Below are 20099 nucleotides of genomic sequence, written 5' to 3' on the forward strand. Positions count from 1 at the left end.
CTTTCTAGCTCAAAAAAGGAAAACAGTGCTCTTGGAAGAAACAAGATACACCCAGCTAAGGACGGTAAAAGTTCCATATTTTACCAAAGTGTAGATCCTCAGTTTTACCAATCTATTTGCTTACAGAATTTTTAATTGTTTCCTGAAATGTTGACAGTATCATGTCACTCCCTTCATCCAAAGTTTATAAAATCTTGGAACTATGAATAACTACTATGAAGACAACAGTATGCAATATATCAATTATTGTAGCTGTCCTACTAACCTGTCAGTCCACAAAAATAAAAACTACAATTTAAGGAAAAACAACAATAACAACAAAATTTACAAAAGCTGTTTGAGGGGTAAGGGCCAAAGTCTTTAACCTACCACTTAAAATTTTATTTTTATTTGACAGTGGAAATACTTAAAATGAATCTGTGAAGTTTTTTTCACCTCTCAAAATATAATAAATGAAAAGTGATTTGAAAGTAATAGTGTAGCAGAGTGTAGTGGTGCACATCTGTAGTCCTAGCACGTGGGAGGCTGAGGCTGGAGAATTGCTGTGACTTCAAAGTCAGTCTGGGATACGTAGTACATTCAAGTCCTGTTTGAGTTATGTGGCAAGATCCTGTCTCAAAAAGCCAAATAACAATAATAACACCACCAACAACAATAACAATAATAATTTTAACTTTGAATTACAACTCCCTCACAGGGACGATAATGCCTTTATCTTTGTGCTACTGAATTACAGAACACAGGATAGGTGACGTATTCAATAACATTTAACCTGCTGTAGCTACATAGCCAAGGAAACAACGAAGGAAGAAATATTTTGAATAGGTCTTCCCACAGTTAGTCAGTCTGTGATAGAATTCATTGAAAGTGTGAAAGCTTCCTTTCCATTCCTGTCAACTGCTGGATCCACGAAGAAAGAAAAAGTTCCTGACTTGTTTCTCTCCTGCAGCAGCACAGTACAGCAGGCACTAGTCAAATGTAGCTGCTGAGCACTTGAAATGTGACTTGTACATCTCAGCAACTGGTATTTAATGTTACCTAATTTAAATTTTAAAGTAACTACAAAATATTTTCTGTATACGTAGCTTTGTTGTTTTAGAAATACCACATTTTACTTTTTACCTTTACAAATTTAGCATCTGAGTTGAAATGTAGTTGACGTATAAAATATATACTATATTTCTGATTATATGTTGAGATAATAGCTTGGATGTTATCTTTGAAATAAAATATTAAAATGAAAAAAAATAATAAAAAGGACTCTGCCCACTGAGATATAGGACTGCCAGAAAACTTTCACCACAGATATTCATTGGGATCTTCCTGCCTAATGCCCTTTGTGTTCCCTTCATCCCAATAAAAGGGACAAACTTCTCTTTGTTCAGGGCAGATGGTCTAATTCTGCTCTTTGCCTGAACCCAGGAACAATAAATTCCTTGCCATGTTGCCTTTACACAAGCCTGGTGGTCTATGCCAGTTACATATGTTACACCAACCAACCAACCAACCAACCAACCAACCAACCAACCGACCGACCGACCGACCGACCGACCATCCAACCAAGTAGGATGATGGGTGTTATGGTTTGTGTCTGGATGTCCCCCCAAAGAATCATGTAATCATGGGGTGTGGGATTTTCAGGTACAGCTGAATTTAGAGCTTGTGACTGATTCAGGATCCAATGCTGGGATTAAGAACTATACTTGCCCTAGTGCAGGTAGCCTCTGCATACAATATAAGGGATGGAAAGAGGCTTGTTCTACTCTTCTGTTTTTGATGTCTCTCACCATCATGAACTGTTGCCCTCTGCCATGTGCCACCCTGCCTTGAAGCCAAACAATTATGGTCTGAAACCTCTACATACTGTTAGCTAAATAAGCCTTTCTTCCTTTAACTTTGGGTGGTAGGTATTTTGTTTCAACAAGAGAGAAGCACTTGCCTGGCAAGCACAAGGGCCTGAGTTCAATCCCCGGTTCCACCAAAAAAAAAGGGAAGAAAAACAAAACAAAAATACAAATCAACAAGAGAGAAAAATAATTAAGGCAATGGGAGAGACAACACAATAGCTTTCATCAGGGTTACACGTTTATTTGTGAGATGAGAATAAGATCTAAAAGTTCTAAGCTGAAGTCATAGAAGAGATATAAATGGAGGAAAGTAATTTATAGGATCAATGTGTGCTATATTTTAAATTAGTCTTTATATGGATATTTGGTACATTCTGGAAATAATTAGACCCTAACCCAGTTTGTCTGAGGTAGGGTAGAGGACTTCCAATGTCCTGTTCAACTTGTTAGCCACTTTTATTTAGTGACTTTTAGATTCAAAAGTTAAAGAATAACTAGTTATTCAGCTTTTCAATAAGAAGAAACATTACTAATTAAAAAAAGATCTAATGACAATAAATCTAAACAGAGATTAATTTTCAGAGTAATCACTGTTAAGTAACCAATCATACTGAAACTGAGCACAAGGCTTAAAAAGTGGCCTAGCTCTGTTGCTTAGTATGTAGAATAAGTCTGTTACACGTCCAGCACAAAAGCATCCCCCATCCCTATTCTTCAATGGCTGTACAAGCAATGGCAATACGATAATCAGTGTTGTCTAGGAAATCTTTTTGGAGAGGCAGAAAAATCAACAAAGATGTGCCCTGTACTATAACAGTAAGTTAGTGTGAAATCAATATTCTCTTCTTGTCCTGATACATGCTCTAGGTTTCTCATTTTTCCCTCTCCAACTTTCTTCACTTGACAAAGAAAGACAATCTAGGGTCTAGGAGATAGCTCATCAGCTTAAACCCCTGTCTGGTAAGTGCAAGGTCTCGAGTTTGATCCCCAATACAAAACAAAACAAAACAAAATAAACTCACTTAAGAACTTTTGCACTGACTCAAAGTAAAGAGAGGTAGTAGAGCTAAGGGAACGTTTTAGGCATGATTCTTCAGAGAACAGCCTTCCTAAATGAAACTATCAAGAAGGGAAGAGCAAGGAGGGATTCAATGACTCTCTAATACCAATGATGCACTTGAACTACCATGCAAAGAAACACATTCCTGTTGACTGAGAATCTGAATAGGTTTTTTTTAACTTTTGAACTCACAAATGCTAAATAATACACTGAGTAAAAAGGAAGTATACATGTAAATAGTATACTACTTAGATGCTAAATATGCTTGGCCCACAAGTAGAGCAGTATATAAGAACCAATCTACCCTAAAACCAATGTACATATTGAGGCCTTGATTACACTTTCAAAAGCATAGCATAGTGTGCTTACCACAAAAAAGGTGTCCACAGTTTGTTTCAACAGGGAAGGAGGCTTGATGTAAGCAGATTGGACAGTACATGTCAGTGTAGAACTGCTGTCGAGCAGCAGCAGGTGCATCCTGAGAAGCAGATATGGATCCATGTTTAGACCTTACACACAGGGCTTTCAACATTGTCTTCATGTTACAGTACATTTACAAATATTTCTGTTTAATCCTCATCACATTTTGGAGATGCAGCAGTTTAAGATCTTTGGAGATGCAGCAGTTTGTAACATTGATAACAACAGCACTAGAACAGACTACTATTAATATGCTTAAACTATTCTTGTGTTAATGAGTTCCACGAGAGTAGGAATGTTTTAGTTCACAACTGAATTATCAACACCTTGAACAATGTTCAGCATGTAGTAGAAGTTCAAAAAATATACATAGTGAATGGATAAATTATAAAACTTTATTGGAAATAAAATTTGAAATTTTCTTTGTGTTTCTGAGATAGGGTCTTATTGTGTAGCTTACAGTCTTGCACTCACGGCAATGCTCCTGCCTTAGCCTTCCTAAGAGGCTAGGATTACAGGCATGTACCACCACACCCAGCAGACTGATTTTAGAATGCTTTTTATTTTTTTGTCACCAAAACTAGGGATTGAATTTATGGGCACTCTATCACTAAGATTTATCTCTGTAAGTTTTTAAACTTTTTGTTTTGAGGCAGGGTCTGATTAAGTTGCTGATTTGCCCAGGCTGATAAACTCCAGCCTTTCAAGAATAATATGCTACTTAGTCTAGCCTGCATATCTTTCTGGCTCTTTAGAGCTTCTATATGGTTGAAAGTAGAGGCAGAAGAAAAAAAATTCTGCTTTGCCTAACTAGTATTGTAAGCTATGAACATTGAGGAAACTAGGGGAAGGGTTTAAAAACAAAAGTTGTCCTTTCCCGTCTTTGCTTTGAAAGTCTAAGTGTATGTGTTTTTAAAAATTAAGTTTTTCCACATTTTGGATAAAGTCAATTATACTAATTATTTCTATGTAAATAGGTGGTAGGAAAACCGTTCTCATTTTAAAGCAACTTAATAAAAACATACAAACAGTTGAATACATTAAGATTTGGCAATTTGCTTAATCTGAAAATACACAAATCTGAACAGTTTAAAGCACAAAAGAAACACTGCGAGGTTTTTGTTTTTTTTTTGGTACTGGGAATCAAACTCAGCACCTGGCGCTTGCCAGACAGGCGCTTATGCTGTTGAGCTTTCTCCCCGGCCCGAAACATTTTTTAAAAAATAATTTATTAATGTTTCATTACAACTACAAAATGTACACGTCACATGACAGTACCTGTTCTGTTTGAAGTTGTTCTCGAAGCACCCTTACTAGCTCTTGGTTTTCTGGATGAATGTTCTGATGTACATTTCTGTTAAGTAAAATATAATAAATGTTTAATATAAGATATTGTCAGATTAATCTGCTTATTTTCTAGGGCTAATTTCATTTTACTAATATGTAAGTAAATGTAACTGATGACACTCAGGTGCACTATCAAGTCCAGGACTGCACAATGTACGATATTCTGTGGTGAGTTCTTCCCAGATTACTGATCACTGGCTAGTTTCAGATTTAATTGCCAAATGAGACAAGATCCAGGAGCCTCTTATTTTGCAGATTTACTATAGTCACCAAATACTAAAAACAATGAACACATTTGTTTTGTGACATTTCTTCAAAATAAGTAGCTCTATCTTTCTATATAGTATTTAAACACTTCCCAGAAGGATTAGTTTTTCTGTAACTTTTCTGTTTGAGAAGAGGTGAACAAAGCAGAAACTGAAATTATGTATGCAGAAAAGTCAAAACTTAACATACCACTAGTACCTTAACATTAACTTGAAAATGGACACTCAAAGCTAAGACGCTGGTGGTTAATATAAAAGGATGAATTAAGACAGCAGTAAAATTCAAGTAGAGGTCAAGATGGAAGGTGGGGGTGAAGCTTTACATCTGAGTCACAGTTCAATCTCCTGTGATTACAGACTTTTCCCTTAAATTTAAATATATTGAAAAATACTCAAGGAAGCCTTTAGATTCTGGGTAGGCCATATGGGACAGAAATAACTCTAAAATCCTAATAGGATAGAGAAAATTAAAGAAATGCATCCTACAAATAATTGAGTTTTTGAGAGAAATTCAAATTTTACAAAGAAAGCTAGAAAATATAAGCATCATTTCAGTAAGAATAGGAAACCAACTTAAAGTCAGGTATCTAAGTAGAAGTTCAATATAAGTATAATAAAATTTTTGAACAGTTTAAACTTGAATTTCAGTGAATTCTCAATTTCAAAAGTTACATTCTTATCACTGAATTAACAATCTATGAATCTTATCTATATAATGAAAGCAATCAATCAAATTAACTAGCCCAAATGAAGTCTCAGCTAGATAAAATTCCCTGTTCTTTGAGAACAGAAAATCATTTCCTTTTCATTGGAAGAAAAAAAATAAATAAAAACAAACACTTTCCAAAGTGCAGACATGAACCATGTGCTTGGAAAATCTTTTCACTGGACTTCTTTCCATACAAAAAGGTGTAAGATTCTTTTGAGGTACACTACAGTTGGTAGTAAAGTCAAAATATAGCCAGTGAACAAGGATTGCCCAGACTGCTGAATACAATCAGTGAGGTAACTAAATGTGACCGACAGCAGTATGAGTACAGAACCAAAAATTTAGAAAACATTGCCAAAATTAACAGACTGAAGACCAAACTAGAAAATCTAGGACCAATTTAGTTATGAAAAAATGACAGATCCAGATCACTCTGTGTAGTATTTTCATCTTTCTTCTAGTCTATGGAAAGTGTTCATCATTGTGTGTGTGTGTGTGTATGTGTGTTTGTGCTTTCTCTCAGTAGTGTGTTGTAGTTGTAAAAATTTATATTCTATTTGTTTTATTAAAAAAATTGGCCTGGTGAGATGGCTCGGTGGTCTAAAGTGCCTACTTAGAACAAGCTTAACAAAGCACAGAGACCACGGTTCAATCCCCCAGCACCACATGCCAGCCAGCCCCGCCCTCTGGTGGGCTGAGCTGGCCACATACACACACACACACACATATACACACACACACACACACATAAATAAAAAAAAATTAAAAAAAAAGAAATATGAAGATCAACTGATTGTATGAGCATCAGGATGCACATCAAGGGTGTATCAATAAAATTAAAAAAAAAATTATTTCCCAGTGTGCCAGGCCAACCTCATCCCCGGGGCGCGTTGAGACAGTGACTGAGACTGGGCGTGGTGGTGTATGTGTCTGTAATCCCAGTGCTTGGGAGGCTGAAAACAGGAGAACCACTGCAAGTCCAATCTGTGTAGTGGGATCCTGTAGTCCCTGTACTAAAATATATTTTAAAAAAATTATTAGTACATGTTTGCAGCACATAATAATTACACCTATCCTGGGGAGCTGGTGCATGCACAAGACTATCTTAATTCTTTTTCTAATGCCTCTCCTTACTCTCCCTCCAACTCTTGGTTCCCTTCCATTTTTCAAAAAGATCCATCTCCCTGTTTTCTACTGTTTTTCTTTTACTTTGATCTTTATTTTTTGTTTTGGATTTCTTATATAAAACAAACTGCAATATTTAATCTTGTGTATTTCACTTCACATTTGGTATCGAGGTATATTCATTTTCCTACAAATGACTCAATTTTGTTCTTCTTTTAGCAATGTAGGACTATTCCACTGTGTACAGACAGTACCTTTCCTTTATCCATTCATGTTGATCGATCTATAGGCACTTGAAGATTTAGCTATCATGAATTGTGCTGTTATAGGAACATGGGTATGCATGTATCACGGTGATATGATGTCTTTTTTTTTTTTTTTTTTTTTTTTTTGCGGAACCAGGGATTGAACTCAGGCCCTTGAGTTTGCCTGGCAAGCGCTTATTCTACTGAGCCATCTCCCTGGCCCCCTATATGATGTCTTTTAATTTTTTCAGGAAGCTACCTAGGAAGGGGAAATAGCTGGGTTGAATAGAATTTCTAGTTTTCATTTTCTGAAGAATCTCCATGCTGATTTCTGTAATGGCTGTACTAGATCACATTCCCAACAACAATGTAGATGTATTCCTTTTTCCCTGCAGCCTCACAAGCATTAGTTATTACTTGATTTCTTGATTGCTATTTTTTCAGAAATAAGGAATCTGTTTTAATTAGCATTCTCTAATGACCAAAAAGTGTGAACATTTTTTGTATATTTATTGGACATTTATATTTCTTCTTCTGTGAAGTGTCTATTCATTTCAGTTGCCTATTTTATTTATTTATTTATTTATTTATTTATTTATTTATTTATTTTGTGTGTGAGTGTGTGTGTGTGTGGCCAGCTCAGACCACTAGTGTGCGGGGCTGGCTGGCATGTGGTGCTGGGGGATTGAACCGCGGTCGCTGTGCTTAGTTGCCTATTTTTTGATTGGATCTTTTATTTGGGGAGGGGGCTTAAGTTTTTTTATTAGTTCTTTATATATCACTGAAACTAGTCCTCTGTCTGAGGTGTAGCTGGCCGAAGTTTTTTTCCCATTGTGTAGGTTTTCTCTTCACTCCATTGGTTATTTCTTTTGCTGTGCAGAAGCTTTTTAATTTGATATAACCTCACTTGTTGATTCTTTTTTTTTTTTTTTTGTGCCTGGCTCAGCCCACCCTGGGGGTGGGGCTGGTGCTATATGTGGTACCTGGGATGGAACTGCAGTTCCTGTACTTGCCTAAGCAGGCTCTTCAGCCTACTGAGCTATCTTGCCTGCCCCACATGTTGATTCCTGAAGTTATCTTGTATGCAAGTGAGGTTCTGTTCAGATAGCCCTGTTCTTCCTTCTATCACTACTAGATAGAGGAATCACTACTAGCTATTATTTGTTGACATATCAGAAACCAGTCCAAAAGGTCTTCCAAATTTCTATAACTTAATCCCATCTATCTTTCTTCTCCTACTTTTTGATATGTCATTTCTTTTTGCATATTAAAGGTTACAGGCTCTCTTTCAGGGATTTTATGACTTAATCATTTGACAATTTTGTTTTTTTCCCTTTCAAAGACAAAGAAGGACTGTAAATCATTGGCATAGGGTGACAACAAATGTGTTAGAGTTCTATATTTGAGTTACTGCCTTTCTTGGCATCTTACTATGACCAACTTAGCTATGAGAAAAAGACAGGACATTTTAGAAAGTAGACCTTTTTTTTTTTTTTTTTTTTGCGGAACCAGGGATTGAACTCAGGCCCTTGCACTTGCCAGGGAAGCGCTTATTCTACTGAGCCATCTCCCTGGCCCCCAACAGGACATTTTAAATCAATGGACTAGAACACAGGAACTCAGAAATCAATTCTCACATATATGGTTGCTACTAAATGTTTGTGTGTCCCACAACCCCAATTCTATGTTGAACCTCTAATCCCAATGTGGCAAGATCTAGAGATGTGACCTTTCAAAGGCAATTAGACCATAAGGGTGGCACTGTAATGTTGGAATTAGCAGGCTTATAAGAGACATGGAGATCTAGGGATGCTGCTCAGTGGTAAAGTATATGCTTTATATGTACAAGGCCCAGGGCTGAGTCCTTAGCACCACCGCAAAAAGAAACATGGAAGATATGCCTTCCTGTCTGTGCACCTTTCTAGGTAAAGATATGACGAAAAAATAGCCACTTGTAAACTAGATAGTAGGCTCCTGTCAGACACTAGATCCACCAATACTTTATTATCTAGTTTGGATCATCTCCCATAAACCCATGTGTTGTTAGAGGTCCCTCCCTCATCATCCCATCCACTCCCACTGCCCACAGTGGACCTAGTAGGAGAAGAAAGGGCTTAGTAGGGTGTCTTTAGGTTCCTGGGTCATGATCTTAAAGGCGATTTTGGGGACTGAGTTTCATCCTCTTTCTTTGGCTTCCAAGAGATGAGTAAGCAGTCTTGCTCTGCCATCTATTCTTCCTCCCAGTGCCATACAGCAGGCACCAAAGCAAGAGGGCCAACTGATTACTTAATGATCATTTAATAGAGCTTCTGAAAATGAAAGCTAAAATAAACGTTTTCTTTTGGTAAGCTGATTATCTCAGGTACTCTTGTCATGATGACAGAAAGCTAAGCTAATCAGTCACACTGATTTGTGACTTTCCAGTCTCTGAAACTATGAGAAATAAATGTTGCTCAAACTACCCATTTTGTTATAAATGCCCAAACTAGCTGAGACAATTATCAACAGAGTTTTGATAAGGGTATCAACATATTCAATGGGAGTACTGTACTTCAACAAATAGCTAATGAGTATATGAAATGGTAATATAACTTATTTGAGAAATGCAATTCAAAACTATAGTGAAATACTACTACACTCCCATGATAGTTAAAGGAGAAGATAAAAAGGAAAGAAAGAAAGGCAGAGAGAGTAAACACTGGCAACGATGTCAAACTGGATCCCTGCTAGTACAAGAGATGCTACTGTGGAAGACAGTTTAAGTTCCTGAAAAAAACACATCAGCTGGTGAATCCAGTAAGATACTGTCTCAAAGAAAAAAAAATTTTACAGAATTACAATATGATCTTGAAATTTCAAATAAAAGCAAAGACTCAGAGAGAAAACAGCAGTGTTCATAGCAATATTATTTATTCATTGGCAACATCAAATGGTGAGAATAATTCAAGAGGCTGACAAAGGGTAAACAGATAAGCAAAAAGTGATGTACACATATAATGAAATATTGTCTAGCCATAAAAAGGAGTAAGATTCTTATTCATGCTACAATATAAATGGACTTTGAAAACACTATGTGAAGTAAAGCTAGCTAAACACAAAGGGACAAGTACTGTATGATTCTATTTTATGAGGAACATAAAATAGTCCAATTCATTGACACCCAAAGTAGAACAGACTTCACCAGTGGCTGAAGAATTATCAGAATTTGCTGGCTAAATGGAAAGAGACTTTTTGTTTGGAGTGATAAGAAAGTTTTGGAAGTAGATAGTCATGATCATTATACATTTTAACTATACTAAATGCCACCAACTTGTACACCTTTTAAAGATTGTTAATATGAAGCTGAGCATGGTAGTACACGTCCTCAATCCCAGCATATAGAAAGGCCTGGTAAGGGCTGGGGAGATAGCTCAGCTGCATATGTGCCTACCTGGCAAACACAATGTCCTGAGTTTGATCCCAGGTACCAAAAAAATACAAATAAAATATAGAAAGGTGAGGTAGGAGGATCACTGTAAGTTTGAGGCCAGCCTCTGATATATGGTGAGTTCCAAGGCCAGCCTGAACTACATAGTAACAAAGAAACAAGAAAAAGGTTAAAATGACAATTTTTACATTACATATATTTTGACAAATACAAAAATGAGAGAATTATGATAAAACCATCAAAGAAACTGGAAAAATGGACATGAGGTTCTTTTATTTAAATTTTAAACTATATACACTACCCCCAACTGATCACCTCAGGTAAGTGAGATTATAACTGCTAACTAAATGTAAATATAGAGCACCGAATTGAAATTTAAACTGACCTCCTGTCCAATCATATGACAGACACAAAATAATGTCTAAGTAAAGAGGCATACCTTACATAATTTAAAATTATTTCTTAGGTTAAGCCATAATCATGAAGCCACAAAGGGAAAAGGTCTCTTTTTGTAGTTTTTGGAAATAAGGTCTCACATATTCTAGGCTGGTCTCTAACTTCTGGGTTTAAAAGATTCTCCTGTCTCAGCTTTTCAAGTATTGAACTACAAGGTACATGCCACCCCACCTGGCCATATTCTTTAACCAAACAACTTTCACCACAGTTAAACACACCCTTTATGGCAGTGGTCCCCTTCCTAAAGCTGGGCAGCCTCAGTTCCTTCGAGCATGTTACATGATTTATTTCTACAGCTTTTACCATTCTGACAATTTCCTCTGACTGTTTTTCTATTTGTTTAGTTTTTGCACTACTGGGGATTGAAATCAAGGCCTTCACAGTAAGCTATATGCACAGTCTATTTTTTTTTCTTTTCTTTTCTTTTTTTGTATTAGTACAGGGTCTAAAGGGTCTCACTATGTAGACTGGACTTGTAGTGATTCTCCTGTTTATAGCCTCCCAAGTGCTGCGATTACATGTGTACGCCACCATGCCCAGTCTCAACTGCTGTCTCAGCTTGTCCTGGGGGGCAGGGCTGGCACGGCAGGCCCAGGATTGAACCCTGGTCGCTGCACTCTGCCTACACAGGTGCTTTAATCTGCTATTTGGCTGGCCCTATTTTTTCAAAGTTTGAGACAAAACCTCACTAAGCTGCTAAGTTGCTCTGACCAGGCTTGAACTTAGAAAACTTTTTGTTTTGGCCTTACAGAGTGCTGGGATTGTTTCCCAGTTTGAAATGATGATCTCAAATTGAATACAATAGGATGTGACCTTTAGCTAGTTATTTTTATAAATATACCTTATATAATTAATTTAGTTTGTACTTTGTATTATTCCAATCTGTAGCAGAAAAAAACTATTCATAGTAGAGAAATTAGAAAAATTAATAGCAAAAATATTAAAAATTAATCTTGTAACAATAACACATTTTGAATGAGCTATTTTACTTATGGTTTTGCGCCTTGTGGGTATTTTTTTCCCTCCTTCCTTTTTATTACCTAAAAAAAATTCATTTATTCTAACTGATACTTTGCATCCTCTGACCAAGATTTCCTTAGCCACTGGCAACTACCACTCTACTCTCTGGTTCTATAAGTTCAACTTGTGTAGACTCCACACATAAACGAGAACATATAGTACTTACCTTTCTGTGCTTGGCTTCTTTCAGTTAGTCTAAGAGCCACCAAGTTTACCCAGATTGTTACAATTGACAGGATTATCATTGTTATAAAGCTGAATAGTTTCTCATAAAAGGGAAATTGTACAGCATTTAAGTTTGCACGTCTGATTTTGCACTGTTTGGCTACTAAGAATAATACTACTACAAACAAAACTACAAATACCTTTTTCCATCTTTTCTTTCAGTTACTTCAAGCACATGAATGATAGTACCATGAACACAGAACTGCAAATACCTTTTCCAATTTCTGCTTTGAATTATTTGGGACAGTGGAACTGATGAATCATATGGTTATACAATTTTTCCTTTTTTGAGCAACTGCCATACTGTTTTCTGTAACAATAGCAATATCTTATATTCCCACCACAGTAAACAAGGATTCTAATTTCCCCTTTTTTAATGTATTTGGTACAGGGTTTCACTACATAGCTCAGACTCATAGTGATCCTCCTATTTTCAGCCTCCCCAGTGCTGGAATTATAGGTGTACGCCACCATGCCCAGTCTCTGTGGCCAGCTCAGCAGGCCTGGGGGTAGGGCTGGCTCAGCATGTGGTGCCAGGGCTTGAACTCTGGCCCCTGTTCTAGCCTAAGGAGGTACATATTCCAAACAGGCCCATAGTCTGCTGAGCTATCTCACCGGCCCCAAGTGTTCTAATTTCTCCATATACTCAACAACCCTTGTTGTTTTGTGTAGTTTTGATAGTAGCTATCTTATCTTTATAGGCATGAGATAGTATCTCATAGAGATTTTGATTTTTGCTTTTCCTTAATTAGCAACAGTGAACATATTTTCATGTGCCCATTGGCCATTTGTGTATCTCCTTTAGAGAAAGGCCAACTCAAAGTGTTTTCTCGCTTAAATTAACTGGGTTCTCTTTTAGTGATACTGGGACTGAACCTAGCTAGGGTCTTTGTACTAAGCTTCTGCTCTCTTTTTTTTAAATTTTGAAGTAGGGTCTCACTAAGTTGCCCAGGTTGGATTCTGCAGTTCTTCTGTTTCCACCTCCCAGGTTGCTGGGATTACAGGTATGTGACAACATGCCCAGCCTTTGATTTTCTTTTTTTTTTCAGAACTGATTGAACTCAGGCTCTTGCGCTTGCCAGGCAAGTGCTTATTCTACTGAGCCATCTCCCTGGCCCCTGATTTTCTTTTCTTTTCTTTTTTTTTTGGCATTTGAATTATTTATTTATTTATTTTATTTTATTTATTTTGTGTGTGTGGTCAGCTCAGCCCACCAGGGGGCGGGGCTGGCTGACATGTGGTGCTGGGGGATTGAACCTTGGTCCCTGTGCTTTGCTCTGCTTAGCTTGTTCTAAGCAGGTGCTTTGGACCACTGAGCCATCTCACCAGCCCCCCTGATTTTCTGGATGATATCTTTTGAAGTATAAAAATTGTTAACTTTGATGAAGTCTGGTTTGTGTACTTTATTGCTTTGCTGTTCATGGTTTTGTTATGTCTAATGTTGGTTAAGTTAAAGATTGTGATTTACTGATATTTTCTTCTTAAAGTACTGTAGTATTCCTTTCATTGCTATAAGAAAATGATCCAAAGCTGAATTTTTTATAAAGAAAAGAGGTTTAGGTTGGGACCTGTGGATATACCTCTAATCCTAGCTTCTCAGGAGGCAGAGGTAAGGGCATTACAAGTTTGGGCCAGCCTGGGAAATTTAGTGAGACTGTCTAAAAAAAAAGAAAGAAAGAAAGAAAAGAAAATGCTGGGGATGTAGTTCGACAGTAGAGCTCTTGCCTAGCACATGCAAGGCCTTGGTACACTCCCCAATATCACATACACAGAAAAGAGATCTTTTTAGCTTATCATTTAGTAAGCCCAGTGGTGAGAAGCCTTGTAGCCTCATTATTACATCATGGCAGATAGCATCATGGCACAAGCACTAGGAGATGGAGATATAAATGGCCAGTCAGGAAGACAGAGACCAGGCAAGTCTGGGTCTTGCTCTTATGTAAAGGTCTTCTTAAGGGAACCACAGGAGTCTTCACAAGAACTATGCTAGGCTTTGCCCAGGGCGGTGCCCTCATGACCTAAGCTTCTTCCACTAGGCCCTGCCTCTGAAGGTTTCCACATTATGTCCAAATACCATCACTCTGAAAACTAAGCATGAATTTTTGGAGACAAATTACAAGTAAATCACAGCAAATCTACCAGTTTTAAGTCTTCACACTGAAATCTTTGATCCATTTTGAGTTATGTGGTATAGTTTGGGTCCAATTTCACTTTCCATGTGGCTACTCAGTTCTCTCAGCATGACTGTTGAACTCTTACCCTGCTGTGTTTTCCTGGCACTTTGTCAAAGATCAGGTGACTACAGATGTGTTGGCTGACAATTTCTGCATGTTGATTCTGTTGCACTAGCACATTAGTTGTTACTCTCATGTAACTATAGACCTGCATGGGTCTTATTCACCTCACCTGCTATTAGAAATGAACACAGCAGGGCCAAAAGCAGAATCCTGAAGTAATACACAGAATACTTTTATTTGGTTTCTATTAAAACATCAGTCAGTATTTCTATGTTATGATGAATTATTATATCCTTAAGAATTATAGTGTTATTAATTCATTTAAACCTACTATCATTTAGTCATTATTCCTTAGAATCACTCTAAAAAATATTCTACTAAAATCAAGATGTTATCCTAAAAGACTATCAATACGAATGTAAAAGAATAATTTAAATCATCATTTTTTCCTTAAGTGTTCACATTCTGTTTAATCATTTTTCTGTACATTTTAGAGGAAAAACTGTAATTTTGGGGATTAAATCTACTAATCTACATATTGGCCTATAGACTACATATCAGCACACAGACACTTGAGGCTTTAAAAACTGTTTTAACTCCGGAACAATTAAAGTTTCTTGTAATCTTAATTTTCCTTTACACTATCCAAGACATTTTTTTCCTTTTCTGCTCACTTTTTCCCATTTAAAAATGGAAAATATTTTGCAATTATCTGTTACCTATTAGTAACACCAATTTTTTTCAATTATGAAAAAAATTTAAAATATGACACACAGAAAATATTAACACTTTAATCAAAATGTGGACGATTAATTTATCTGATAAAAGAAGAAAAATGTGTCAGCATTCAGAGCCCAGTGGAAAATGAAGTATTTTAGGAAACAGACATACTCACTAAATTTTTTTTTTTTTTAAACTATCATCACACTTTATTTTTTTTAAATTTTATTTATGTGTGTGTGTGTGTGTGTGGCCAGCTCAGCCCACCAGGGGGCGGGGCTGGCTGGCATGTGGTGCTGGGGGATTGAACCGCGGTCCCTGTGCTTTGCTTAGCTTGTTCTAAGTAGGTGCTTTAGACCACTGAGCCATCTCACCAGCCCCACTAAAATTCATTACTTACTCTTCTTACTATTACATATTACTACAAGTCAAAAATTTAGTGACTCTTGAAAATATACATTTCAATGGATAATAAAGTATTTAGTCAATATGGACACTCACTGAAATTGGTCACTTATTTTTCTGAGTATTACACATTACTGCAAGTCAAAAATTCAGTGATCCTTGGAAATATATTTCAATATATTTGTCCTATAGTCTCACCTGAAAAGTGCATATACCAGGGAAGCAATCAAAGTGAAACTGACCACAACTGCCACAAGAACTTGGTCACTTACTCCTTCTATAACTGAATCATCATCCAGTTTCAAACTTTGAACTTCACCTTGATATTTGGCCATTCCAGGTCTAAAATATGAAGAAACAAGATAAAAGTTACCAACAACAAAGTGAAAATTAAATATGCTAATAAAAGCAATGTAAACATAGCTGTCTTCTAATATACTTACTATCTGTAGCATTCCCTTCATGTACCCTATGTTAAATACAATTCCAGTGAAGTCTCCCATTAAGGAGTTCTTTAAAATTTGCTAGAAAAGGGCTGGCCAGAGAGCTCAGAGGATTAAAGTGCCTGTTTAGGCAGATGCAGGGACCAGGGTTTGATCCCCTGCGACTGGGTGTGGTAGTGTGCCTGTAATCCTAGGGCCTGGGAGGCTGAAAACAGGAGAATCACTATGAGTCCTATCTGTGTAGTGAGACCCCGTAGACCCTATACTAAATACATAAAATAAAATAATAAAATTATTTGGGGAGTACAAATGTTATTTCCCTGGATTAAAGGGCCTGCTTAGGCAGACACAAGGGAACCCTGGTCTACTGTGCCAGCCCTATCCCTGGGGTGCACTGAGACACACTGAGACTGGGTATGGTGGCGTGTGCCTGTTGAAAACCGGAGAATCACTGTGAGTCTGATCTGTGTAATGAAATCCTGCAGGCCCTGTACTAAATACTTTAAAGAAAAAAAAAAAAAAAAAGAAAGAAAGAAAAGAAAAAAAGAGCAACTACTATAACTTGCCATCTATTTCTACCTTTTAAGATTTTTTTTTTTTTTGCGCCACCAGGGCTTGAACGTGGGACATTATGCTTGCCAGGCAGGTATTTATGCTGCTAACACATGTCCTTGGCCCTGAGAAAAAAAAATTTTTGAGTACACTTTTCTCCTCAGGATTAGCTCCTTCAAGGAAAATGACCTCATTGGAGTGCTCCTTTCTAAATCCTGAATATCCAATAAGTTCTCCATAACAAAACAAATCAGATTATTCTTCACTGCACTGAACATACATGTCTTTTGGAATTTATCACATACTGATGGGGAAAGGAAATTTGTAGTTTTCTATAAATATCCAATAAATGATCTGTACACAGGAGTCCTAATGTTTGTTTAAATAAAAATGATTTACCGAACTTAAGAGTTAGTAATTTGAAAGATAAAAGACATTAAGGATTTAAGGCATTTATGTAAGGACTACAAAACTGTTATATATGAACTAACAAAACTTTTGGTGCTTGAAAAACTGTCAATCTCACCTAAAACTAAGCTTAGTTTATAGTTCAAAAATGCCTGGAATACAGAATGATTATGAAGCTGTAATTCATAGGAAAAAGAGAGGGATATGCAATTTTTCTTCTCATACTCAAAATTAAAGCAAATTCTCGGACCCAATCATATGGGTATGACAGAAAGCTCAACCACACTTAAGTTCACATATCATAGGTAACAGGTTCCAGCCCGGGTACAAACTGCTAAATTATCATGGCCCTGATCCAACATGGCTGAACCCCAAAATCAACAGCTTATCTTCCCAATGGTCACTTCCTCCTCCTTCCCCAGCCGAGTCCTAGCTGTCTCCTCCTGAGTGTCACTGAACCCGCCCCTCAAGCTCCGCCCCCAGCAAGAGTCCATAAAGTCATCTTAGTCTCAGATCAGAGGATCCCTCCAACTCCCTGCTAGTTTGCAAATCCGCCTCAATAAATAACTTTTCCTTCATTTTCTTTTACTTCTGCTCCTCTGCCGCAGCGCAAAAAAACCTAACAAATAGTAATTAATTTTTTTTCAGATTAGGAACCTATAACCTTCTAATTCTTAAGATACTTAAAGGGAAATAAAGAAAATAAGTATTCCTGTTTTTTTTTTTTTTTTTTTTTTTTTTTGGTATTTTTAAGGAAGGGTCTACAGGGTGTTTAGGATCTTACTACTAGATCGTACTGGTAGTGATCTGCCTGTTTACAGCCTCCCAAGAGCTGGAATGCCACCACGCCCAGTCTCAATTGCTGTCTCAGTACATCCTTGAGGCAGGGCTAGCCAGCAGGCCTGGGGACTGAACCCCCAAACCCTGCACCTGCCTGTAGGCGCTTTAATCCACTGAGCTATTTGGTTGGCCCTAAGAAAATAAGTATTAAATATATGTAATACCAAAGTTCTGCATTTATGTAACTTACTGGGTTTTTTTGTTTTGTTTTGGTTTGTCCTGGGGATAGAACTAGTGATCTTGCACTTGCCAGGCAGGCACTTATGCCACTGAGCTATATACCTAGCTCCTATGTAACTGACTGTATTGAAAAGTTTCATCCATATATAGGCACCTTAGAAATACAGGCAGTCACAGAGGGCTAGGCTCTCAAGGAGGCAATATGGAAGACAAGACTTTACATCTGTCCCAGAGGCTCCTGGTAGGCCAGACCTCAAGACAAAAAGAGTAGACAAAGAGCCACATACTCCCTAGGGACGGGCTTCAAGGCCTGATATTCCAAATAGGTATCAGTCACCTTGAAAAAAGAAAAGCTCCTGTTTTGTATTCATGTTGGTTTACTAGACTCCCTTCCTCATTTGATCCCAATTTAATCAATACAGATTTTTGTTTTAGTATCCTGTTTTTAAATTAAAAATGTTATGGTTGTAATACAAATTCCTAATGGCAGTGAGAACTACTGTAACTGACACTGAAAAATAGAACTTTAAAAGTTAGATATTTTTTCTTTTAGAAATAAGAAACTTCTCTAAAGTTCCTCCCAAGCACATGACCAACACACTCTCTCCTCAGTTGAGATAAAGTGACAGAATGGTGCAATGAGCCGAAGATGGCTGGAAGTGATAAAGCGAGTGTGGAGGTCTGCATCAACTCTGGGAGCTTCCCTCCTTTCTGTTCCTTACTATAAAAGACCTTTGCCCACCTGTAGCGTGAAGATGGTGATCAGGGACAAATGGGACCATCCACCTCCTCACAACTAGCTAGCTTTGGATAAGTTATTTTTCCAAATATGGCCTCCTTTGACCTGGTCAGAAGCAAGCAAACAAACCTAAACTTATGATAACACTACTTATATCTGCTCAAAGATAATCAAAATGTTATCTCTGTCAAGAGTCCTACCCTCTAAATGCTCAATTTAATGACCTCAGAGTCATGAAGATCAAATGAAACTGACAGAGGCAAAAGCACTTTGCAAGTTAAGTGCATTAATAGGTCCATTATAATTATGATTACTCATATTTTCTCGTCTCTTTGCAGTTAGGCAGTTTACCACTTAGTTAAATGGTACATTTGTTTTTGTATCCTTGAAAGTGTAAACAGTGGCAATATGACTAAATTTTATTATACAAATTTTATATAGATGGCCTTTAGTGTGATGTCAATGCAATTATATCCTTCATAGGGGCATTAAAGGTTGGTTGCAGATGACCACACAATATTTTCTAATGAAAATATGAGCTTTAGCATAACAGAAACCAACTGTACATATCAGATATCAGTAACTGTGCTAAGGGAATACAAGAAGCAATCTTTGTGCTCACTCACTTTAATGGCAATGTATACTGAAGTGTAAACATTATGTGCCATGTTATATATTTGTAATTTGCTTTATTAAATGTTTTCTTTGAATTTTTTTCTTGTAGAATTAGTCCAATTTGTACAATGTCACATGAAAATCCAGTTATACTATTTTGGGAGGAGGCTGAAAGTGAGTCTTCAGGTGACTTGATTATCAATGATGACTTGGATTATGTAAACCAAAGAAGTTGGCAATACATGACAGATATGACAGATAGGTACAGAATGAAGACCTTGATTCAGATGAGAAAGAAAACAGTAATATAAACATCTGACTCATTAAAATGCTACAGAATAGTCATGTATTCCTGAATGATCCAATATGAGAACTAGGTTGGAAAATGTTTTTAGATTCTTGCTGAGGGTGAAAGCTATTGGATGCAATGACAACAATGCAACTGAACACTGGTAATTATAATGGACAATGTGCCACAAGATGTTTGGAAATACATTCATACTAAACATAACACAACTAAAATGTTCTACAGGTATCAGTAGTAATACTTAAATATATATCTATCATACCTCACTATCCAAACTAAAAACTATCATGGCAAGGCTTTATCATTCTAATCATTGGAATTTAAAAGCTTTATGGTGAAGTGACAGATGTGATATTGAGATTTTTTTTTTAACAATGACACTTAAGTGATTTGGTTTCCTTCAAAATTGCCAACTTTTAATGATAGGACTCACCAAAAAAACCAATCTAACAACTTGGTTATTTGCTCATTTTTTAAAAGCTTTATTTCAAACTGCCAAGCAATAT

At 36.9% G+C, this 20099-nt stretch overlaps 1 protein-coding gene across 3 annotated transcripts in view; it reads right to left on the reverse strand.

The window, feature by feature from the left end:
- Positions 1-20099, reverse strand: part of Rnf170 (ring finger protein 170) — a 63529-nt gene that overhangs the window by 12160 nt on the left and 31270 nt on the right. For 2 of the 3 annotated variants that reach the window (XM_004626667.2, XM_023710130.1), the window contains 3 exons: positions 15708-15851; positions 4606-4681; positions 3277-3385 (listed from right to left, as the gene is read on the reverse strand). In XM_004626667.2, the coding sequence (XP_004626724.1) occupies positions 3277-3385; positions 4606-4681; positions 15708-15844 (322 nt within the window). In that variant the 5' untranslated portion in view covers positions 15845-15851. Of the gene's footprint in view, positions 1-3276; positions 3386-4605; positions 4682-15707; positions 15854-20099 lie in introns of those variants that run through there. The other variant, XM_023710131.1, reaches the window with a different exon arrangement.

This window comes from Octodon degus, unplaced genomic scaffold (assembly GCF_000260255.1).
Source record: "Octodon degus isolate 3935 unplaced genomic scaffold, OctDeg1.0 scaffold00016, whole genome shotgun sequence".
Taxonomy (NCBI): domain Eukaryota; kingdom Metazoa; phylum Chordata; class Mammalia; order Rodentia; family Octodontidae; genus Octodon; species Octodon degus.